This window comes from Leuresthes tenuis, unplaced genomic scaffold (genome assembly GCF_036924035.1).
Source record: "Leuresthes tenuis unplaced genomic scaffold, fLeuTen1.0.hap1 SCAF_4, whole genome shotgun sequence".
Classification (NCBI taxonomy): domain Eukaryota; kingdom Metazoa; phylum Chordata; class Actinopteri; order Atheriniformes; family Atherinopsidae; genus Leuresthes; species Leuresthes tenuis.
The window spans coordinates 20,229,890-20,255,131 of NW_027325358.1; the positions used below are offsets into that span (position 1 = coordinate 20,229,890).

The window sequence follows — 25,242 nt, forward strand, 5'->3', positions numbered from 1 at the left end:
CTGCAAATGACAGGCTCACAGCTGCACAAACCAAACAGGAAGCCGAAGTGCGTCCCCCCCCCCCCCCCGCCCCGCTGCGTGCAGAAAGAACTTCATGAGCCTGCATGTATAAAACATTTTAATTATATTACAATGAGAGAATACACAATACCTTCAAGTGTTTGCTAAAATCTAGCCAGCACCAGGTAGTCGTGTACACACACTCACACACACATCCACTAAAAAGGAACATATTCACAGGTCTCTGGCACAGAACTCTCCCTACTCTGCACAGCACGTGGAGCCCGAGCTAACCCCCCACACCCCCCCAGCCTTTTGTGGATGAGACACCCATCGTGGAGAGCGTCACCCGACTCACGAAGAAGCAAAGTATAAAAAAAAAAGAGAAAAGATACGAAGGCTGAGGTGCAGAAAGTGGAAAGCTGACCTAAAGCCTACAGGTAGTTAAAGCTATTCGTTTTGAATGACACACATGAACTCATGGAAGGATTTTAAAAAGAAAAAAAAGTGACTGTCTGGCAGGAATAACGTTTCTTGGAAGTCACTGTGTGGAATCAGCAGGCTCGATGCGCTCCTGACTCCATCTCAGAGGAGATGAGATGCATCTTTTTGTTCGTCTCAGCCTGCCGACATCCGAAACGTCTGTGCTTGTAAAAACGCCACACTGAAGCAAATCTCTGTGCAACGGCAACATGAAAGCAGGCCTCAAAATCCGGCCTGCGTTTGATCTGACGTTTCAGTCTTCAGCCCCGCTCTCTAATGACGGAGGTTGGCAGGGCGTCGCGGAGGAGCGCCGTCAGCCTCTCAGCGTGCGCGTCATGCAGGGAGGCATCTGGGGCCTCTCCGGTGAGAGCGACTGGAACTGAATGGACAGTCGTCCTTAATTGGTACAATCTCTGCTTTTATTTGTTTTTAAGAAAATAACTTTTTCCAAAGGCACATCATTAAAAGAATCCCCGTACACACTCCTCCCCAAACATTCAAGCAACATGTTAACATGTCCGATCAGCTGCTCGTGAGCCACTCGTGTGTGTGCGCGTGAGTGTGTGCGTGTGCCATGTGCATTTTTCAATGACGGCATTGAAAAATCATAATCTCATATCCGGCCCCCCTATTGTCTGTCTTTGTTTCGCTCATCTAACCGGGAGGTTCTGTGCGAGAGAATCATCGTATGGCCTTTTCACGCGGTTTTCTCGGTTGTTCGTTTCGACCAACAAACTTAAAAAGGACATTTTTTTTTGCTACAAACAGTCATGTACAAATCCTTTTGACATGAATGTAAACTCTTGATGACAAACAAAACGAACAAAAAAAAAAAAGAAAAAAAAAAAGTTTAGTTTTCTCTCTTTTTTTTAAACCTCTGGTTACTTTTCTGTTTGCTTTTGTTTCGTCCTCCTGCAGCGTGTGGAGAGAGTGCACAAAGGAGGTCAGATCAACGAGACAAAGCAAAAGTGTTGGTCACCAAAAAAAAAAAAAAAAAAAAATGCACCACAGAGTAAAAAAAAAAAAAAAAAGCAAAAACTACCTGCTGGTCTTAAAGAAAGAAAGAAAAGGAAAAAATAACCCTGCCCGTCCACTCTCCCTCAGAAAGCACAAGATGGTCATATTGCTGTGTGTCAAGAGGTCCCCTGATCAATGGGTAACAATCTTTTTTTTTTTGAGTTTTGAGTTTTTTTTGTTTGTTTTTTGGTGGGGGCCGACCACTGGGAGCTCGGAGGATAACACCTTAAGCTGCCATTGATTGGATTATTCTTTTATCGCTCCTCCCCCAGTGGCTCCCACCGAACAAACACATAGTCAACATACAATAATAGTAGAATGACGAAAAAAGAAAGAAAAAAAAAAACAACAACAACAAAACGCTTCAAGCCCAGACGTTTAGAGCCCCGTTGGTGACCGTTTTAGGGGCGACTGGAAGCTGCCATGGGAGTTTACCAGTGTGTGTGTGTGTTTTTTTTCTCCATGACAGAGGCGGCACTGGCAGATGGGCGGGTGGGGGGGGTGCCTGGACAGGGTGTGGTGATGAGAGCGGCTTCAGCAGAAACCAAAGGGGCTTTTTCTCATTTTTCTTTTCTGTTTTTTTTGTTTCTCTCCTGGGTCTGGTCTTTCAAGGTTGGAATCACTGCCAGAGGAGAAGAAGGAGTAGAAGAAGAAGAAGAGAGAGAGGGAGGATGGATTGAGGAGGGGGAGTGTGACCTGAGTAGGGACTGAAGGTGAGGAGGTGCGAGGAGGGGGGAGGAGGAGGGAGGTCAAAGGCTCACCAAGGCACAGAATGACAGCAGGAGAGTCACCCAAAGGGAGAGGGGCCAGTGTATCAGCTCCCCTGCCCCCACTCTCCCTTCAACAAGCCTGGCCTCCTGTCTGTCTGTCTGTCTCATATATTCATATTTATAGATATAGATATAGATAGATATACTCACTCTTTTTTTGTCTTTTCTTTATAAGAGAACATTTAGGAAAATATAATACAAAATTTAATACAAGAAATATAGACTACACTAGCTAGTTTCACTTTCAGTGACGAGTAGCTTTTTTTGTATGCAGTATTTTTGTAGTTTTATATTTTTTTGGTCAGACCTGCCGCGGCGGACCGGCCCCTTTTTGTTTTTAAAGTGCCAAGCTCTAGAGACTGCAAGAGACTGGGGCTACTGATTATTAAAACATCAGAGAGCAACACGAGCGCCTCTTCCGTCAATAGTGACTATTGTGCATAAGTTACAGGGGAGGAAATTTCATCTACGTTGGTCTTTAGCAGGGCCCGAAGCTGGAGGAGATATAAGTAACAGATAGCAGAGAAAATAAGATTATTATTCCTGTTAGAGAGATGAAAAGCCAACTGAATGCGATTAGTTTGCTACTTTGATCGCCTCTACAGAGAACAAATCGTCACAGCTTGCCCCCATTCCTCTATTCGATTTTCAGCTTTGACTTGTTAATCTGAACAAAACATTCCTTTTTTTTTTTTTTTTTTTTTTTTTCCAAAATCCGCTCGTACACAACAGGAAAAGCACCAGAGCTGCAGAGAAATGTAAATCTTTGGCAGACGCCGCTGCGCAGACGGAGGCCGACCCGTTAGTGAAGACGGTGAACAGATCTGCAGGTCTGCTTCCTGAAAGCCACAGCGAGCCATCTGCAGGCTAAAAAAAGGACAAATAATACAAAAACAAAAAAAGTCTCCCATTAACCAACTTGTGGTCCACTAGAATCAATTCAGCTCTCAGAGGAAGCCTCTCGTACTTATTGCTACATCAATTAGCTACTGAGAAGAAAGATGCGAGTTTTATAGTTGTGAGACAACTCCTTCTTTCCTTTTTCTTTCTTTCTTTCTTTCTTTCTTTTTTTTTTTGTTTGACATAGTAGTCCGTCCGCACCAAAGGGTGGTATAGTGTAGTGGTCAGTAGTGTGGAGTAGTGGTTAGGCAACCCAACCAGAGGGAGACGTAAGGGTTGGACAGTAACTGTACATCTATTTACATTCGTTCTGCTCTGCCACAGCTCTGATGCTTTCCAAGTTGTCCAAAGCGTCACACGAAGATGAAGTGACGACACGGGAGAGTCGCCGAGTGCCACGACTGTGCGTTTCAGCGCGGCTGTGCGCTCGTGTCAAGCTAAAGAGTCCGAAACCAAATGGGCGGTTAAACCCCGGCTACAGCAAGGAGCTTCTTAGCTTCATCTACCAATGAAGGGTTAGAAACGCACGTTAAAACCCAACTTGCTCATTTTGCACTTTGATACTGGTGGAAAAGAAAAGACTTGTTGCAATAAAGTGTGCGTCTAATTGAGCTTTAGAAGTGTTGGTGCAAAATAAAGATCAAACAATTCTCCCAAAAAGGCCTCAAAGCTTTGACCATTTGTCACCGATCAAATGCTTCGAGACACCCGCAGGTTATCTGCAACAGCTACTGCTGCAAATCTTGTTTTGACTCAGAAAAACACTGTGGGATGAAAGCGACTGTTGAGGTCCTAATGTTGCATGTATTGCTGAACAAACAGAGGTGCTTTTTTTTTTTAAATTTTACAACCCAAACTTAGTGCAAAGCCCCGTCTGTGTTTTATTGCCATTTGAAAATGACTGAAGCTTGTTTGCAACCTCTCCAACTCCTCCCTCTCTTTCCTGCACGCACGCACGCGCACGGATAAGCACACGCCAATTAACAAGTCAAAGCTGTTGGCTTCACCACAGAATTAGCAGATAAAAACCACAAACTCCTCTCTGCGCTCTCTGAGCCTGCAGCAACACTAGTTAGGGGTTGTGAGGGCAGCGGGAGGGCAGGACGTGTCGGGGGGGGGGTATTCAGGCAGGACACAGTAGGGTGAGGTAGGGTCAGTGGTTGGGGGGTGAGGTGGTGGAAGTCAGGAATGGCACAAGTGGCATGTCAGCCCTATGCGCTTCCTGGAGAGTCATGACCAGGAAAGAAGGAGCAGGTTCAGCGCGGAGCGCCGCTGTGGACTGCTCTGATGTAGGTTGCGGGCGGTGTTGGCAATTGCAAATCAAGGAAGGTTGGGTGAGGAGAGGAAAGCAGGTGAGTGAGCTGGTTCAGAGACGGGGGGAGGCCGCGCAGTGCCTAACAGTGGTGCGGCTGCAGTCTGTGGGAATGTGTGGCTGTGTAGCTGGTGTCACTGGAGCTGCTCTGGAGGCTGTAGTGGTCCTCCTCGCCGTCGCTGATGCTGTCCACGCTGTCCGCCTCGACGGGGGTGAACTCCATGCCCTCGATGTCCACCTCTGAACACACCAGGAAAAGAAAGGAGGCAAGGTTATAAATGGAGAGAAAGGGAAGAAAGCGTCTATTTCTACTCAACCGCGGCATATGGCATATTTATTAGTGAGCTCGCTGCGGATTAAACCTGGATTTAGGCAGTCTTTAATTCCAAGCAAACACGGAGATCTTTGCGCTCCCCTTCAGGTAATCCCCAGCCATTGATAAACAACTAAGCATGTATTTACCTCATCCAGGATTAGTTTACAATCTTTAATGATCCAAAGCTAGAGGTTTGAGGGAAGCTGGCGACACGCAGACTCTCGCTAAGCTTGTCGCACTCGTCCGCCATCTTGCAATTTTTTTTTTGTTCTATTCCTACAGGCTTCTTGAATCGTGTCCCGATAGTTTTTTTTATGGCAGTTATCTTTCAGGCAGACAAGCAAGGGGCTCTGTGAACATATGAGGTGCAGGGACCAGTTTGCTCAGCATGCGCTCCACACACACAAGGCAACGACAGAGCGAAAGCGAGGAGCTCCAACCCCGCTGCCTCTCTTATCTCTGCACACCTGTTCAGCCACCCAACGACCACTTCAGATGAAATGCACTGACGTCTCACGAGATTTGCTGGGGTTTGACCCCAGATTACCGCCTTTCTGTTATTTCTGCAGCTGACACGTGACGAAGTCGATGATCTGCTGGAACCAGCACACGGTGAACCACAGAACACCAAATCTCCGAGCATCAGAAGCTAAAAGCAAGACTTCGTTATCTGTAATCTGACGTGTAAACCTTTAACTCCGAGGCAAAGGCTTGCGTACGAGGCCGGCAACAGCCAAACAACTCCAGCTGGGTGTGGCCACGGTGCTGCTGCAGCTTCGCAGTGAATCGTGTAGCTATCTTAACCAGACAGAAACACCTGGGTCGCTGTTTGTTCGCGTCACTTGTGGAAGAAAGCTTCCCAGAATCGTCCACATGCTACAAAGGAGCTGTTCACTGCAAATTTCTGACAAATTCTCAGTAATGCAGCATTCTCCGGAGTCAACTTTTGAGTCTTTGGTAACATGACACACGACTCGTATTTGAAGAGCAAAAGTTGAATCCAGAGTAATTTACCTGCGCAGATTTAAGACACTTTAGCACTTAAGATGGCCGATTCGGAACCTTTAATTGATTAACGTTTCGACGCTAACGCACCTTGCTCTGAATCAGTGGAAATGGTGGAGCCCATGCTGTCGGTGCGGATGCGCTCCACGGATCCCGACACAGAGAGCTGCTCCAGGCGGCGTTTGAGGTAGCGGTGCTCTCTCTGAAGCTGCTCCTTCGTGTTCAGAGCCTTCCTGTCTTGCTCTTCCAGCTTCTGCAGACAAACACAGAAATGCCAAGTTTGAGTGATTGTGTCACATGGAGCCGACCGTCTCCCTGTTGATCGATTACCTGCTAACCCTAAATATAACAGAAATCAACTGGAATTCTTTCTGATCTCATTTTTTTTTGCAATGCTCCGATCGTGTATTACAACATTAAACCAAAAGTTAAAGCGACGGAGCTCTAAACGCCTGCACAGAAAAAGGGACGCAATAAGACTGCAAAGAAATTCTTTAGCATTGAATTTGGCGCAAACAACGTGAAAACTCCGTTTACGATGTACGACTCAATGTTGCGCCGATAGGATTGACTACAAACTCTATGTTTTGCAGTATTTTTGGATTTTATCTCCCAAGTTCAAAGACCATGCAGAGTAAGACTAAGACCAACAGTTTTACAGCAGAGGAGGAGGAAACACATTTCTTCATGATGTGACTTTGCACTTTTTCTTTCGACTTACTCTCCTTTTTCCCCCCCAAAAATTCTCCGTTGGAGCTGCAAACTGCAGTTTCATTTCACGCACCAATGCTCCTGATGTTATCAAGTAAGAAAGCTTCTGAAACCAAGTCGTCTTTCTGTCATCCGCTCACAACAGCCAAACTTTCAAAGGAAAGGAGGTTTACGGCGACGGTTTCAAAGCGGCCAAGCGACCGTGCGATGTTCGCTGGTCCAGAAACTAAAAATAAAGACTCTTGTCAGAATTTGAATCAGTTTGAGGTTATATTTTGCACTCATTTGCATCTGAAAGTTTTCAGTGGTTAATCAAAGAGCGTGCAGGCGCAGCAGGCCTCTTGTGAAACGAGAAGACACAACGCGGGTGACGAGAATCGGCGCGCACCCTCTGAGCAGAGACGACGTGCTTGATAAACAGGAAGTGAAGGGTTAAAACTCAATACATCTGGATTTTCCACCAACCACACTGTTGCTGCTTGTAAACAGCGAGATCAGTACAGCATGAACGTCAAACGCTTCATGCGTGAGCTCCAGTTTTTCAAGCCTTTCTGTGTCACTCGTGCAGCTGCATACCTACTTTTTTAAATGCGATACTGCGTCTGTGGACAGATGTGAACCCGAGAAGAGAAAAAAAAAAAAACGAGCCCAACGTCATGTGATTTTCTTATCTGCAGATCAGCCGTCGAATCGTCTGTACAGTCCACTGTGTTGGCTCATTTGTTGCTGTTCTTCCTTCACGGCTGGCTTGTTTTTATCTTTCGTTTTTGCTTTGTTCTCTGGCTGGGTCTCTCAGCCATTCAGACGGAGAGATTGGAAAACAATGCGACACTTAAAAAACGGGCGACAAACCAAACAGAGCGAGAGTTCAGTTCTCAGACAGAGGAATAAAGAAATGGATTTTCTCAGTTGATATTTTTGGTTTTGTTTAGTCAAATCAAAAATTAAAAAAGAAAAGATTTATTCCATCATTCACTGGAGCCCACGCAGACATTTTCTTCCTCTTAAAAACTTAAACCCCATGACACATGTAACAGTTTTTGGGGTTTTTTTTGCTCGACACATCAGCCCAGTGAATGATGGAATAAATCTTTTTTTTTTCTTCTTCTTTTTTTTTTTGGCAAAGCCGTCTTCTTTTAGTACCTTGATGTGCATCTTGGCCCTTTTCAGCAAGCTCAGCGTGGTGTGTCTCGTGCTGTCTGGACCCAAAGGCACCAGCTTCTTCAACTGCTCCAAATAGAGCCGTAGTTTGGCACGTCTGCAAGCACACAGGAACAAAATGAGTCAGCACCTGTCCACCAGCAAAAAGTGAGAGCATGGCCACACACACACACGCAAACAGAGAAAGACACACCGTCCCTAAATAGCAGAGGCAAATTGTGATCCTCGCATATTTGGATCTTCGTTCTCTGATCTCGTGCTTGAAAACAGGAGCAGGGAGTCTGGTAACTGAGATCTGCTTCATGGGGCCTGATGCTCTGCAGGTCTGGTTTCACTCGTGACTTTGAGTTTCTTTTAGAAAAAACAGCCTTTATTTCCAGTTTGCTTTTTTAGATAAATGTTGGTTGTATTCCGTGGCAAAGCTCCACGCATTTGCCTCAACGTCAACGCAGATTTAAGGCACCGAGTGAGAAGCCCTAATGTGGCTTCAGTGGACAGAGACGCCATCGTTTCTTAACAGGAGTTACAATGCGAGACGTTTGCAGCGACATCCCATGAAAAACTGGGTGACTTGCGTCTTCTTCTCATGTTTGTCTGAGGAAACTAGCAATGTGCTTTGATCAAGGAGAGACTGTCCAAGGTTGTCAGATAGCAGTTTTTATCTTCTAAATGTGATATTCCCAAAATGGCTACTAAACAGATACTGCAATTTGTATCTTATTTTTGCTTAAACGTTTCATACGAAGGCAATCAACCGAGAGCACAGCACGCATGTAGGGTTAGTGTTTCGAAAAGAGAGAGCAGATATTAGAATGTGCTCCTGGAAATGAGGTGGACAAGTGTGCATCCCTGCTATTAAAACCCAAAGCAGATAAAGTGAGCCTTAGCTAATGCTACCCGATGCGGCCCTTTAAGTCACATTCTTTGTCACAGCCACTGGGAGATGGGAACTGGGCCTGCATTTCACTGCAGTGCTTCCCACAAGCTGAGAAGTGCGGGGTCGGGTGACGCCTCTACTATTTACCAATGTTCCCTAAACGCCTCGCATTCAGGCCAACGGCAAAACAGAGAAAAACTTTCAGCCAAACCATGAGAAAGAGCAACAAACTCTGAGGTGGTGTGCCTCCTAAAGTCTTGGCGGTCCCCCATTTGCCAGTTTTCCAGAAAAAAATTCACTCCTGCGTGTGTGTGAGTGCAAAAAAAAATAAGAGACCGTTTGGTGATAATATCACATTTTACTCATTGTACAGCCACATGTCACACAATCGGCAGGACAAACAGCAACTGGGTATAAAAGCTTTATGTAAACTTTGGTGCCATTAATCACACAGTACACAGTCCTTTGCGTTTCACCAGCGCCGTTATGAACCGTTGCTTCACAAAAAGAGAACGTTCTCAAACTCTCTCGCAGTGACAATGTGCAAAAGCCATTATTGACAAAAAAAAAAAAAAAAATGGCAGCCACGATAAGCCCAGCTCATCTGCTCTAGTGACTGTTCTGACAGAAATCCAAGACACAGATTGTGACCTCAGAAAAAAAAAACGTGCATCCTTGCCAAAGCCCTGCAGGCCAACAACCCTGGATCCTCAAGTAAACAGCGCACTGGATGCACCATTAGGATGTTTATTTTAGTGATAGTGAGGATAAGGCGGAGTTAATCTTTGTGTGCATGTGGAGTGACTCTCTATGGATACTGTATGTTATCTCAAAGGACTGCCCTTGCTCGCAACATTATTTATTTATTCTATTTTTTTTTTTTTTTTTTTTAATCAGCATGTCCCCTCTCTGTCGCAGGTCCATTCACATTTGTTCATAAAGGCCTTTCAATCCTCCATTAGTCAGGCTGGTCCATGAACCGTTTCTTTGTTCGGAGCTAGCCTTCCCCCTTTTCTCCTTACTTCTTTGGCTAACTCCGGCTGAACGGTAAACAAACTCCAACAATGCGAGATCTCCTCTGGCCATCGCTACAACCACAATAAACCTAATCAGAGGGATGACGCTCTGTGGTGTGCTGGCTGCAGAGCCGAGCACACAGGAGACCACGGCTGGTGCACAAGTCTCCCGCATGCACACAGTCTTCTCCCCGTCTTTTTTTTTTTTTTTTTTTGGTTTTGTTTAGTTGTTTTTTTATTCTCAGGAAGGGCGTCACCTGCATTTTTCACAGAGTACGACCCTCTCACCAGCTCTGTCTGTCACAAGTGGAGGTCGATCGGAGATAGCCTGTGTGCAACAAGAGAGTCTAATCATAATTAACTTCCTAGATATGATTCTGGAGGATTTAACTGCAGCTACAAAGATACACAGGACTTTCCAATAGGGAAATGTCTTGAAACAGCCTCTCTCCGCTCTACAGGTGCATAGTGGTGCTGCATGAAAAGGCCGTGTGAAAGTGCTCTCCCTCTTTGATTTCCTCTTCTCCCAGGGGGCAACCCCGACTGAACCCCTTCAACCCTCTGCTCCACCCTGCCAACACCAACACACCCTCATCCCACTGGAAAACAAGTGTCTTCTGAGGACCAGGGCGGGGGCCACCCCCAACCTGCCCCAGCCGAGCCACATGAAGCAATTGGTCTGCAGCCAGGGGAAGCAGGCAGGAAGGAGCAGGGGGTCAGCAGCGAGAAGGGGGGGGGGGGGGGGGGTTTGGAAAGGGAGTGGGGTCCGAGCTAACGGATGACTTTCTCTTGGGTTGAAAAAAGGGTCCTTTGAGTGCAGTGTGCTCAGCTGCACTAGGCAGCGCTCCACACACATCATCCAAAGGGTAACTTGAGCCAACCATCTTGTACCCCCCCCCCACCCCCCACCCCACCCCCATCGCTCTCTTGTAATAAAAAACAAAAACAAGGCGTTCCCCCAAATACTCTGCCTGACTGCCCACCTCCCCTCCGTTTAGAAAACTCAGTGTTTTCACTGACTTATTCCTCTGAAGCCCCACCACAAAATGTGCTTTACCTGGAATGCAGAGGACAGAAATGGGCTCTGGGGCACCTTCCCCATCCCTTTTACCACATACAATACAAAGAAATCTCCTACTGCTTTGTGTTTAAGCCTTCAGAAATACTATGGGAAATTAAATGGAAACAACTTGGCCCTCGACACCACTAACGAGAAAAAAAAGGGAAAAGCTATCTGGAGTAAAAACAAACTAAAAAAAAAACATGCCATTTTAAAGGGCTCCTATTGTGCTCATTTACAGATTAAGAATTTTGTTCTGGGGATGTTTTTGTATGTGTATCTGGGGATTCATACTGTATGTTGCTACTCAGTTGCAGCTGAGGTCCCCTTACCTCGCCATCCCAGTTTGTTCCAAAATGGCCCAGTGCAAGGCAGCTGCTCAGTCTTTGAGGTGTGGAATAACTACCTTTACGTGCCATCGTTGGGCCGTGTAAATTTGCAGACTCTTTGCACGTACTCAAAGCCACATAAACCGAAGTAGAGCCGTAAACCAAAGAAAAAAATAAAAATTATGACCTCTTTAATCTTTATAGATAGAAAAATGGCTTGATCTTGTACAGGAAATGACTGAACCATATGGGTTGATCTGCAAATCGGGTATGTAACGGGATTAATTTAACATTTGTCCAAGTTAGATGAGAAGACTGATACTACTCTTAATGTCTGTACAGTTAATATGAAGCACAAGCCACAGCAGATGGTGGGCTTAGCTCAGCACGAGGACTGACAACTTGGGAAAACAAGCAGCTAACCTCTTCCAGGGTATCTAAGCTGGTCGCTACCTCACAGTGACAACAGCACTCCAGGAAGTGACTGCGTCAAGCAAATAAAGTCTGGCTCAGAGCCCCCTTTGAAACGGCAACGTCTTTGTCTGAGAGAAACTTTGTGTTCCTGATGCTTATCAATAAGAAAGGACCTTCTCTGACAGCTCCCTCGCAGCAGCATGTGCTGTCCCGCCGCGGGACACTTTTTGCAATCTCTTCTCAAGAGCACACGGCCGATTTGGAGCGGGGAGTTAGGACCCTCCCACACTCGCGTTTGTTATTCCTAAGCGGAGTCCTGGTCACGCAATGTTTATCAGATCGCCTGAAACAGCCATACAAAGAGTGGCACCAGATGAAGAGCAGAGAGCTTGCATCGCCGAGCCCGCACGCCTCGGAATCTTTGATACTCCAAAATTAGGCTGACTCTGAGTTCAAAGACGGTGTAAGAGTCAGGGTTTCACAGTGCGACAGAAGCAAAGCACAACACCGTTGTCGTAGCTGTGTTACTACTCTGTAATACATTGTAACAGCAGCATTTGGACACTGAGAAATTGTGGCTCGTGCAGTGAAATGTACCACCTGACTGCTTTCACGTGCCGAGTACCACGGGATGATTTGTGTCTGACCTGTGGTCTTCCCTCCCCCTCCTCTTCTCTCTTCATCGGGGGCTCGGTGCAAAAACAAAGACAGTCGAGAAAAAAAAAAAAAAAAAAAAAGGAACTTTGGCTCAGAAAGCTACAAGCTCCTGAAACTGAAACAAGCTTTGTAAAACTGCTGACTTGTACACCCACTTTGCTGAGTACAGTTCAGACTTTTTTTTCTCTCAGACCTGCTCACACTCTTTGGGCCTTTGAAGTAGAACCACCATGAAATTCCTTGTGTTTCTGCAGCCACCTGCGTGTTTCTGACAGATGCACACTCTGGAACCCTCTTGACAACAACGAGCTGTTCGGCGCAGATAGAGCCGTCCTGGGACACACTATGGAGGCCACGGTGTGTCCCAGGACGGCTCTATCTGCTCACAAACAGCTGTGGGCAAGCTAGAGCAAACAACAGGTCTTCACCCCTCACTCACTGACTGCACTGTTTAATGAAACTAATGCGGTGCATTCCTCTTCCCACGTCCACAGCAATGAGTGGCACATCTGGCACGGAGCCAAATCTGCTAAAGGAAGGTCAGAGGTCGGCAGGAACACTTCTCACCGCCAGAGCTGCACTGGTGATTTTTCCCTGCTTCGTTTAAAGAGGAGAAAATCAGGCACTGCCTGACCTGCTTAGCTATAAAAAGGCACAGCGATGCAATAATCAAATCTCTAACGTCTCTAAAATGAAGATGATCCACACTGCGTTCTTGTTAGGTCAGGGGAAAGTTCAAGGCCACTACAACTCGCCTCGTCTTTGTCGTTTTGGTCAACTATGCTGCGCCTTTGGACACTCCAGCTTTCAGTTTTACCAGCAAATATTGTCCCTCGATTTGGGAATAATTTTAAATATCTCTCCGCTCAAAACAATTCCGTCGCTCCTATTGATAAATGTAATGTAAAAAGTTGCAATACTAAAGTGGGACTCAAAGAAACTGTCTGCATCTGCCCCTTGTTTACGGCGCGTCTCTTCCAGAGGAGGAGGTGAAAGTGGGGGCCGCGTTGCGTGAGTGCGGATAACCATGGTGAGGTCGTGGAATTTGAGGCTGTCAGTGGAGTGGTTCTACATCTGGCTGGCAGGTTCCTGGGGAAAATAAGGCAGATGGGAGGGAGGTTTGAGGTGGTGAGGGACCCTGCCCAGGGGCCTGCTGAGAAACACCACACACACACACACACACACACACACACACAACCTTTCAGCAGCCCTTCATTAGTCTCCCTGTCACCCTCCAGGCCCGCATCGAACATGTTTACATTTACCAACGAGCTGATGTGCCGTCTAAGAGGAAAAAAATGGTAGAAAAATAAGACGTTACTGAGGCAGCTCATGTGAAACTGGCTGAGTGGTTTGCCACGTTGCCTACGCCAGAGAAAGACACACACGCAGACACACAACAGGGTTTTATCACGCTGATTTGAAATGTCAGCCGTTTGAGACGAGTTGTGTTTGTTTTCTGTCATCGCAGACGGCACACCCACACCCGCTGTGTGCAGTGACAACTAAAAAAGCGAGGCAGACTGATACAAGTCCCCCCCCCCCAGTAAACACATTCTCCTGACTGCAGGAACAAGGAGACCTCTGGCTCTCACGCAAGCGGAGGCACGGCACAGCCTCACCTCTCACTGAATAAGCCCAACGACAACTCTGTGCATTCATTATCAGTGATTAAAGAAAGAGGAATTACTCCGCCGTTCACTCGTAGTAGTAGTAGCTTTACCGCATAACAAACTGGAATTTCCACTGGGCGTGCTTGGGAATGCCGAGTAATTGGATTCATTTGATTGTTTTCGTGTACTGAAACGATCCCCTGTGTGAGCACGGATCATTCCGAAATCCCTTCCTCAGCACAGTCAGCTTACAGTTAACAGTGGTGTTAACAGCAAAACAGATGTCAAACAGAATTTTAAGAGGTGAGCAAACAGAGAGGAGATTAGAAAGAATGGCTTCCCTGTGCATCCCTGAACCTTTACAACACCATTTCAAACGACAGACTTCTGCCACGTCCACCGAAAAAGCACATCTGCAAACGCTGGACAGACTAACAGAGACGAGTTCAGCAAGCTCAATAAACGCATCATTCTCTTGGAGAGCTCGGGTTTTATAATGATCCTTGTCAGTCATTAACGCACAGGACTCTGGTGGCAAGAGAGAAGATTTCAGGGTCCGCGTTGACTGTAAAAGTTGGGCTATTATCTCTAAAAGGACAGCTTTAGAATAGTAGCCGCCATCAAACTGAGGGCTCTGGGCCCATAAAGTTCTCTGCAAAGGCCAATCTGAGGAGTCATAAGATGACAAACGGTAAAGAAAGATGTCTGGACTGCACTAATTCTTTAACTCTCCTATGGACTGCAGAGCATTTCCATTTCCAAGAGGCATTTAAAACAGAAAGGAGGACAAGAGTAGGATTTTTCATTCCAAGAATCTCATGCCAAGAGCCACTAACGCAGGATGAGGTGACATCTGATGACGTAAATAGCAAATTTCAAGCAAACGAGTACCTCCTACCCACCCTCCCCAAACTTCAGTGGCATGTTTCGAACCGGAGCCTCGAGGCTCCCACGCTGTTGTTGTAGAACACAACTCGACTACAACTGAAAAAGTGAAACAAGAATGTTCAGCGACAAAGCGGCTGCAGCTGCATTTCCAGTCTATCAATGCATAATCAAAGGATTTGTAACCTGTGCCTTCCAAGGAAAAAAAAAAAAACCGGATGAGTAGAAGTGAGTGTGTGGCTGCAGAGCATTCTAGTAAAACTTGGCCAGCTAGTACTGTGACCCCGAATCTCTCCCTTAACTGCTGCTGTTACTTAACTCTGCATTCCAGCACATGTGTGTATGTTCCGCTGACCTGAATTTCAGGCTCAACACACACACTGTCGAAAGCCACGTCCTACGAGGCCTTTTCGTTTCTCTGTACTCAAGAATGTCTTTGACTCCTCCTCCTGGGGTTCACGAGGCCCAGGGCAAAAACTATGAATGGTTCTGGCAGCAAGCTTTTCTCGCTGCTCTCCCGCATTTAAAGTCTATCTTTCATAACTTTCCCCTTGGACAGTTTCCCTGAGGCGATCCGCACACCTCTTTTTAAAGTGCCACTCTAGTTATACAGCATCCAAACACACAGAAGTTACTGAGAGGGATAAGATAACAGAGATGTAAAAATCACAGTTGCTCTCAGTAAACAAACTCCCAACACAACATGGACCGTAAAAACAGATCCTACGTTGATTAATTTTTGTGTTTTGAGGTTTACCGACGGATAACCCGAGAGAGAAATGGGGACGTTCTCATCTGAATGCAGGTCTGCAGCGGCCAGATTCACAAACTCTTATGTCTGTGTGTGAGTGTGGAAAAAAAAAAACCCAAACAAACCATGACAGATCAACGCCAAACGCGACAAAAACATGTGACCTCTGCTCATGATCCCATGCTGTGGGGCCTGCTTGTTGCTTCTACATCCAGCTAAATCCTGCAGGTAATAACGCCGACTCATAAAGAAGCCCACTTCATATCACATGCTCTACTGTAAGCATTTTTACTGAGTGGAATATCAAACACTCCTTGTCCACTGTAAACAAAAGGTCAACGCCTGATTGTGAACGTGTGCACGATCATGCTTTATTGTATTAGTGGCATAAGCAAGCCTTATGACTCGAGGTTGCCAGGCAACTAAGAAATCTAACCGATGTCGTGACACTTGAAGAAGTAAAGTACACTTGGAATCATGTGAGCATGTAAACATTACACTCAAAACAAAACCTGGAAGGAATAAAGAACATTTCCAGACTTTGTTTACCCAGCAGCCTGTAAGAGGCGAATGTGACACAGAAGAAAATTAAATAAAAACTGATTAAAACATTTTTAAAAAAAAAGCAGAAAACAGAGCAGGATGTGGCCCTAATTTGAGTTGGATTCACAAAAGCTGTGCAGTTGTCAGTCCACACGAAAAAAAAGCAGGGCTGTTTTAAACCTGAACTCACTCTAAAATGGAACAACACCTCTGAAGTGGAGAAAAGGGCACGCAGGAGTTTTATCCCGCAGTGGAGAGTGATAAAGGTCCTCTTTCTTTCACCCTTTTACTGCCTCAGGGTTCTGCTGACTCAGTCACTTTTAGTGGGCAAAAAGGAGAGCCAGCAGAAGGAGTGGAGGGGGAAAAAAAAAACAGAGATAACAGAAAAAACAGATGTGATCTCTGGAAGAAGAGGGAAAAGGTAAGGAGGCAGGGAAACCGTGTCGTGGACGGGTCTCCCTCCCATCGAAACATGGGCAGAACTCAAAAAGCTTGCTGGGGAGCTGCCCTGCCTGGAGACACGCAGGCCAGCTTCTCTCAGGGGAGAAGAGACCCTCAAAAGACAAATAAGTCATTCACCACTCCTGGGAGTGGAGGACACTAGGAGAGTGAATTTAATTAGCAAGATTAGACCGTGACAAATGCTTTGCTCGCGCCTGCGTCCATGTTTAAACTAAAAGGTGAGTTCAATAGGTGTGGCTGCGCATTATCTGCGGAGGAACATGTCCCGGTGGAGAAGGTTTTTGTCTTAATCAATCCACAAAATTTTGAGCACGGCACGGTAAAGCTCGGGGGCACCTGATAGAATCGGGTGGTGGAGATAAAAATAGAACTGCAAATCCCTCTTTCAATTGAAAGAGGCAGCGCAGACCGAGCATCGACTCTGCCTCACGCCACTGGATTCAGATTTCCTGTAAACAGGTGGCATGTGGGAAGGCAGCGAGCTTGAAGTTTCGCAAGTTCTCTGCCGCGCTCGAAAAGGAAACTTGCGGCAAGATGAGTCGTCAGAGGCGCGGTCGCGAGCAGTTGAAGTCAGAAATAGGAAGGAAGCAATGCCAGAGGAGACCAACCGCACAGGAGCAATTGGTTTCACAAACACATCAAGATGATGCTCTGCTAACTTTGCCCGTGCCAATGCAGTGATGAGAAAGAGAGAGAGAGAAGAAGAAAAAAAACAGCAGAATCATCATGGCTGTGGTCTTAAGTCAGCCTGCAGCAGATAAGGAGGCTGTGTTGGGACACATGACCCTGTGGGTCTCTGCACCCACCCAGCAGACGACTCGCTCTGATAACAGGGTACAAATATACGCAGGGTGCCTACTGACTGTCTGCGAAAGGCAGCAGTCAGAGTCGCCTCGTCTGAATAAGATCCCAGGCGGGGCAGCCAGTGCATCCCGCGTCCGCATGAAATAGAAGAAACAAACCTAATCTTTTCTTTTGAAAACCCCTCGTAAGAAAAAAAAAAATCTACAATGCAGCATTCACTGAACCATTTCGGACATTTTTGGAGGTTTGACTTGTTTTACAAGGTGAAAGTTGTCCCTGCTCTCAGAAGCTGTTAGCTCGCCCCCCCCCCCCATGAGAATTTCTCCCTGCTTCTCTAAACAGAGAGTGCTCTGACCGCTGCCTACTGCAGGTAACCGCTCACACAACCCCACTTCAAGGTACCCGAACAATCTCACTCGGGAAAAGTACGGCATCTTGAAACACTGCGATTATCCATGCAGTTAAGTGATTTCATGCTTGTTTTAGTCGTGAATGATGGGAGACTGTGAACTTCAATGCTTTGAAGGTGCCCTGCTACCATTTCGCCCTGAAATTAATTCTAAAAAAATGATGCTGTGTAGATTCATCACAAATTAAATGTATTTGCACCGAGACAGTAAGTCAAAATGCTGACCGACCGATTTGAAATCAATTGGAGGTGCGGCTGGGTATGTCATTTGAATTGGATTTTTATAAAGAAAAGTAGAAGCAGCAATCAATTTCCAGTTTTGCTTGAGCTCAGCCCATTCGCTGGCTTCCAGCATCTAAACCAGACACTCATCAATCGCCTTGTCTGCCCCGTGAAAGTAGTACGGTACAAGGATGGCTTTGTGCTGCAAGGGCACAGACCAGAAAACAAAGCACATGACCAAACAAAGACGGTGAGTCAGGGCTCAAACAGCAGCACCTCCCTGGAGTGGCGTCTGAGGGCGTGAGGGAGGTAAAGATTTCGATGGCGATACTAGGATTGCTGGAGATTAAAACAGGGCTTTACCCAGATGCTCTAAACTGGTTACGCGTTCATCAAACTGGTTGAACAGGACAACCTGAGTTTTGATTTGAACAGACAAACTGCAGACGGCGACCATCAGTTTCGTTTATGCATCATTACAACTGAAAGTCTGGCGGAACACGTCTTTGTTTTATGTTGAACATCTGAAGAGAACCACAGTGGAAGGAGAGCCACTGTTCGCTTCCTTTTCCCGCGTGTTAAAGTGTTCTAAAATCGCTGCCGACACTGAAGCCCAGTCCCCATTTCTTGACTGTAGCGCCAACAAAATCCATGTAGCTGAGCTCTATTACAGTTTGTGGTCAGCTGACGTTACTTTTTCAGCTGCGCGGCCGTAGCAGTTGTGAAAAACTACACGGACGTCACAGCGCTGTAGACGGCTGTGAAAACTCACGTCACGGTTTCTACACCGAGAAGTCGGACCGCAGGTTCAGACAGGGATCGTCTCGTCGTGTCGCAAAGGATCCCAATAACACCGCGTCACTGCGCCACCCGGCAGCACAAATAAGTGGGTGGAAACTTTACCATTCAATCGAAATAAGTATACGGAATAGCTCATCACTCGTCACCGAGGACGCTGACATGCGAGCGTTTGAGCATAATTGTATGTATTAAAGGCCTTACATCATGGCAAGGGGTGAATAACAGGAGGGTTTTCCACGCGTTTTTGCACTGCATTTAAAAGACGCCTTCCTGTACAGAAACGTGTGGTCATAAATTAGAACAGAAGGAAGTGAGTAAACTGATTTTGGAAACTCTTTACTGGCACTCGCGTTTTTGTCAGTTTAACTGGACGTCACTTTGTTGGTAACCAGCCACGCCTGTTATTGGACGTGAGGTAACTGTTGTGTCTCAACTCCCTGCAGCGTAATCACAGAGGGCCTCCGTCTGTGTCTCTCAGTGAGGTCAGGGAGGAATATGTCCTTACTTGTTTCTGCCTGAGCTAAACACACTCTATTACTCACTCCCGGACATGTGACTGGCAAACCCAGAGCGCTCAACGTGAGTGACAGCGTGTCACATGCAAGCAGACGGAACGCACCCACTTCAGCCGCTGCACGCACGCTGATAGTCACATCAGCTGTTTCCTAAATCCTTAATAAACTCGAAGATACAAAAACTATTGAGATATTCTTTTACTACGCTGGCAAAACCTTTTTTTTTTATTTTTCTCATCAAAGAGGAATTTGCTTCCTGATGAGAAACTCCTCTGAATGTGTGAAGTCCCGTCCCTGCTGCTGGAAGTCGAAACAGGCGCCTGTGCCTTTCATGTGCACGCCACGAGCTGCGGGAGCTGCGCCCAAAAGAGAGCAAAAGAGACAGCATTTGTGAGAGATAGCGGTAGAGCACGGTGAGTGAATGTCCGTGCCATCTGTGACATTGTGAGTTTGGAGAGGTCCAGGTTCAGCCCGCCTCCAGTCACAGTGTCATTCTGCGCGCTCGTCTGGAATTATTTACAGAATTCCTCTTCCACACACGCAGACAGGTTTCATCCGCCAAATGAAGACAGATCTAATCAACACGAAATTGCTCTTTGAAGGCGCCTTATCTGTTCTTCCGACACGAGGAATTAATTGACTTGAATTTGAGTTTGTTGCTCTTCTGAAGATGACCTCTGATCCGACCTGCAGTGCCGGTTCTCTTTGACCGAGAGGAACATGTCTGACGTTCACCTACAGCTATGATCCCTTCAGAGGACTAGAATGTTAGCAATTCAAAGACATTCACGGCAAAAGCAAGAAAGATGGGAGAGGTTGCGAAGCATCAGATATCAACTGACCTGTGTTTCTCCAGCTCGTTGTGTGACGATCTGAAATGAGAGAAGACGAGAGTCAGGCCAGACAGTCTTAATGCTACAACACTTCGCATCATGTGACTCAATCCTCATGATTGAGCTTCTTTATAGCCATCAGAGGTAAATGTTGTGATCCAAATGGAAGACAGATGATAGTTTGGCAGAAAACGTCTGGAAAGAGATCAAATGAAGTGTTGAAGAAACGTGTCAAGAGATCAGAGAAAGGCCTCGATTCTTCTGTCTTTTGCCCTCTGCCTTCATGTGGCTGTGGTGCCTCTGAATACTGAAGCTGCTCTACAGTGAGTTTTCATGTAAGAAATGAAGAAATGAAGATAGTCTAAAGGCTTGGCCGCACATTTTACAAATCTGCAGTACAGTGATAATTAAACGTCTGAGTTTTGTACGTTTCTGATTAAATGCAACCTAACGAATAGGCCGATTTCCACATATGTCAAACAAATCGGTCAGAAATATTAGACTGCATGCAAATGTATATGAACTGCTACAATCAGACATTACTTTGAAGCTGGACTCAGAGTCCACGAGTGTCTTATTTCAACAGGCATCTATCACAGAGTTTCACAACACATGTTTGTGGACGTACATCGTGGAACAAACAAAGGAGCTTTCTGAGAACCTCAGAGAGAGTTGCTGATACTCAACAGGCTGGAGAATGGAAAAGGGTACTAAAGAGTTTGGAATCCACTAATTTACAGGCAGACAGATTCTGCACAAATGGTGAAAATTCAAGACTGATCAACAATCAAGGATCAGGCCAAGAGCAATGTGTGTAAAAGTCTATATGGTGACACACCAACCTAGAGTAACGTCTTAGCACCTAAAGGCTTTCCCACTTTGCCTAATGTCCACTTCCATGAGTCGACCATCAGGAAAACACTGTTCTCCAAAAAGACGTTCCAGTTTAGGAAAGGTCGAGCAGGCAAATCAGAAGGCTGTTTGAGAAGCATTGAGTTTTGAGGGAAGAAAAACACATTCCATCACAACAGGCTTCTCCCATCTGTGAAACACGGTGGTGGCGGTGTCATGGATTGAACCCGGCTCGTTGCACCTGGCACCTCGGCAAGTTTGGAACGGTGGAATCCGACTTTGCCCTGCAAATTCTACAGGAAAATGCCAAGACATCTGCCTTTGAACTGAGTCTGTAGAGAATGTGGGTCAGGCAGCAAAACAATGAGCCTAAGAAGAAAAATAAAGGGACTGTTTTCGAATCGCCAATTCAAAACACCGCCGAGTTGAAGTTACAAGCCGGCGCACAAGACAGATCAGTTTCTGGGAGTGTTTGGCGGCAGTTATTGCTGCACAAAGGGGTTGCATCAGATGCTGAATGTTTGTCTACTTTAAAGCCTTATGTGGAAATCTGATTATGTTTTAGGACACACTTGTGCAGAAATGTGGCAGTTTCTCAAGGATTCACAAGCTTTCCAGCCCCAAGGTAAATGAAGCTTGGCTTTTGAAATCTTTTTCAATTCCCGTGCGACATCTATCAGAGAGCAAGGAGCGAAGAGAGAGCAGTATCTGTGAAACCCGGACAGCACCCCGCTCTCCGACTGCCTAACAACCACACAAACAGCATGCGCATACTACTGCTGCTCCACGCTGTCTGAACACTAGCACGGACATGGAATAAAAACACTCTCAGACGTCTGGAGAACTAGACACTGCAGAATTCCTCAGCGTGTGGGCTATTCCAAGGAGAGCCCCTATTATGACACGCAGCCGAGAGGGCACTGCAGTCCATCTAAAACAGGCCCTCTGTTCATGAGACCGCCATGGATACCACGGCAATAAAAACAAAAACAGCAACAACAAAGGGCCAGACTGACAACAAGCCTTTTGAGACTTTTCACAGTTTGAGAGCCCTTGTGCTCGCCAAGCAGTGGTTCCCACAGCTGTGCCGAGGAGGCCCAGGCATCAGCACAACAACGCTGTTTGCTGCAGCGAAAGGGTTACAGTTGACCCCGTGATAATGTGGCATCTGCACAAAATCATCCAAGAAGGAGCACAGGATGTCACACCGCTGCTGATCTAAAACGCAGACAAAGAGCTTCACCCCATCACGGAGGAAGTTGTGCTATTCAAACATTCAACAAATTGGGGAAGCGTCCCAGTCAAAGCACAGGGCCCCGAGCAGGAAACCATTCAGAGGGGGGGAATGCTCCCAGACCTGTAGCGACAGCAGATTAGCACACCTTTACATGTTATGTAAAAGCATGTCGTGTCAAATGCAAATGGACTTTTATTACCAAAGTCCCTGTACAATGGCTTTCAATCACTTTCAATGAGTTGTAAAACTGTCAGGGTTTATCCTCTGACTCCGTCAACTATGACATTTATTTCCTAATTTTATATCTGGTGCGACAGACACGAAGCAGGGAAACTCTAACAAATAAAATTTCCAGCCCTTTTTTTTTTGTTGCAGCCCTTTGATTCGATTTAACAACAGCATACGAGTAACCAAGGAAACCCCATCGGGGTTTCTTCTTTCTTCACAGGCCCCGATTACGGCCCTGTTGCAAAAACATGTTATCTGCTTAAATTAGCACATTTGAGCATCACATCAAAACGTTGCAACACCAGCCGATGGCTCGTACAAAGCTCGTCTTGTGCCTTACGTCTAACAGTCAGCTTCAGTTACAGCTCAAACATGAAACATCTCTTTACTGCCCCCCAGACCCCCCCCCAGCATCCTGTCAATGCTTAAACAAGCTGCAGGAGAATATAAAGGGAGTTGGGGCATTTTCCCACAATGCAGTAACAAGAAGGCCAGAAGCCCAGTGGGCTAAGTACTCATCGCAGGGCAAACGTGTGTGTTTCAGCCTCCACATCCACCTGGCACATCCACAAACGCACCCCACACACACACACACACACATATTAAACTACTGTGTTTTACTGTCAGTATCTGAATCAAAGGAATGTGGACTGCTCTCTTGGACCAATAAAAGCACCACTTTCGTTTTCACAAAACTACACTCACACAGAAAGTCTCTCTACCTGCAATGACGTAACTCTCGGACTTACTACTGCACAATCACTTCCTTAATGGGCCTTCCTGAACCATAACCAGGCAACAGGACACAGATTTTATTTTTTATTTTTTCCTCGATCAGAACCAAATGAGCTGAGCGGAAATGTAATGTTACTCGTTTATCACAAATCAAATATAGGCAATGGGCAGAAGGGTTACTGCTGCACACCTGAACAAAATAACCCCGCAACACATTTGCATCTCACCTTGAATGGAAAAGTGTCCAAATTAGATTTCAGCAGAGGGTGTGTCGCTCACTGATTCAAATAGCTACTAAGATAAATACACACAGTCCATCATCTAGCATCTCAAGACTCTTTAAACAACTGTTTCTGCAATGAGCAAAATACCAACTGGATAATATGAGGATTTTTTTCCCATGTGTCTAAATAGTAAGCTTGAATTATTCAGGGGATAGTCCAAAAGGAGGAAGAAGCCATCTCAGGCCATGGGAAAAATCCCCATGTGTTTTTGCTGTGCTTTTTACACCAGACAGAGAAAAAACATTGCTCAGTGTGAAAAAGACGACCAAGTAATTAACTATTCCTTGGCTGCAGCTACCTGCCACTCCACAGGCCTTTTAATTCTAAAGAGCACAATTGAATTGTTTGACCTGCTGGTGTTTAAATGATCGTCAACCAAGCCGCCCAACCAGTGTGAAAAGGCAAAGCAAGCCTAAACCGAAACTGAAACCTGCATTTATGTAACGCTATCCTTGGATTTTCTTTCAGCCCTGTCTGGCAGGAGAGCAGCAGGGTCAACCCGGGCAGGAGTGCCCGCTCAGTGAATGCATCACGAAGAGAAGTCGAAATTACTCTGATCGCAAGCCTCTGTGTTAATGAAGCAGAAAGCCACAATAAGACCGTCCTGTTCTCTGGGTGCTTGTGTGCGTGCGCACGCGAAAGAGAGTGGGAGAACATGCGGGACTGCGGTTCCTGACATAAGACCCCTTACAACAGGACTTTCATTTAACACACACCGAGCAAAACACGCTCTCCACACGAAAAAGAACACAACATTTTAAAGCTTTGAAAACAGGTGAGAGCCTGACAGACGTGCGAGAGCCGTCGATGAAACGAAAGGTTAAATGCATGTCGGGTGTCATGCTTTTTTTTTTCTCTACTTTTTTCATCATGGGGAGGGTAATAGGTGCGAGTGAAACGGAGACAGAGCAGAGCAGCAGAGTTGACAGTGTACGCGTGGCACTGTTTATTGGAGAGACCAAAACACAGAGCCCAGCCCAGCCCAGACAGCAGGAGAAATGCCATGAAATCGGCTGTCCTCCGCTCAATGTGTGCGAGTGCGTTCCCATGGGCTGCACGCAAGGGTGTAGAAATAGCAAAGAAGTATATTTACCTATTGTTCTGAGTTTTTCTGGAAATTGGCGAGGCTTTCGTTTTCTTTCGGGACAAGTCGCTGCTGTATGGTAAAACAGACGCATAGCCATGTTCTGCCTCTGTTGACACACAAAGCAAAAACAAATGTTACTTTACAGACCATGAAGCTATACTAGGATATAGTCACGAAGGCTAAGTGTCAATTCAGTTGATAAAACGTGATCATTTGTATGTTGCACTGCATGCCGTCGGCTGGTTAAATGTTATGGGGTTTTTGCTACTTAACGCCACGCAACCATTTCTGACATTACGATACCGGCCCAGATTCCCATATTGCCATTCTTGCTTATTAATTTTCGTACCATAAAAGAAGAAATTAAGACATCTTTTTTAAAAATTTTAAACAAACATGCGTGTACGTTCAACACATGACCCGTGCTGGACACACTGTGAACACAGTTCGTAAACATATGACACACTTTAAATAATGAATTACAACTGTCACTTTTCTTATATATGTATATATAGCATAAAAGCTACTGGATCCAGTTGGCATCGCCTGCTCGGTGTCCCATTGAGAATGACGTGACATCATACCTGCACTATGGCAGAGCACGTTAAAACGTAACATTCAATAAAGCACAGGTTTCCTGTCATCCTTATTCCCCCACTCTCAAAATACTCATAAAAGCTGTCTACTTAACAGTGTAGCTTGAAATACCTCTGTCTCTTCTTTCCAAGTACTCTGCAGCCTCCAGCAGAATTAAAAGAGAATTAAGTTCCATCTTCCTGCTGTCCCGTTATAAAAAATAGAAATAGTCTATTTACACAAATGTACAATTCATAAAACAATGGAATGGAAATGTAATAAAAACTGCTTTAGAGCGATGTATGCCCACTGCTACGTTCACTTCTGAATCTTGATGACTCCAAACTACAGTAACAACACCTAACTCAGGGAAGTGA

General features: G+C 45.9%; 1 protein-coding gene across 1 annotated transcript; it reads right to left on the reverse strand.

Annotated features, from left to right (window-relative positions):
- Positions 1–104: 104 nt before the first annotated feature.
- On the reverse strand, positions 105–25,242 carry mxd4 (MAX dimerization protein 4). The gene is made up of 6 exons (XM_072385019.1): positions 24,998–25,242; positions 24,296–24,395; positions 19,876–19,905; positions 7,658–7,772; positions 5,894–6,056; positions 105–4,722 (listed from the first exon to the last, which is right to left on the reverse strand). The coding sequence occupies exons 1-6, from the start codon at positions 25,059–25,061 to the stop codon at positions 4,565–4,567; spliced, it is 630 nt and encodes a 209-aa protein (XP_072241120.1). The 5' UTR covers positions 25,062–25,242; the 3' UTR covers positions 105–4,564.

Excerpts from the sequence above, each read along its gene's own strand:
- mxd4 (XM_072385019.1), bottom strand. The coding sequence starts at position 25,061 with ATGGAACTTAATTCTCTTTTAATTCTGCTGGAGGCTGCAGAGTACTTG. Across the intron at positions 19,906-24,295 it reads AGAAAAACTCAGAACAATAG|ATCGTCACACAACGAGCTGG; the intron begins GTAAATATACTT and ends CTCTCATTTCAG. Across the intron at positions 6,057-7,657 it reads GGGCCAAGATGCACATCAAG|AAGCTGGAAGAGCAAGACAG; the intron begins GTACTAAAAGAA and ends GTTTGTCTGCAG.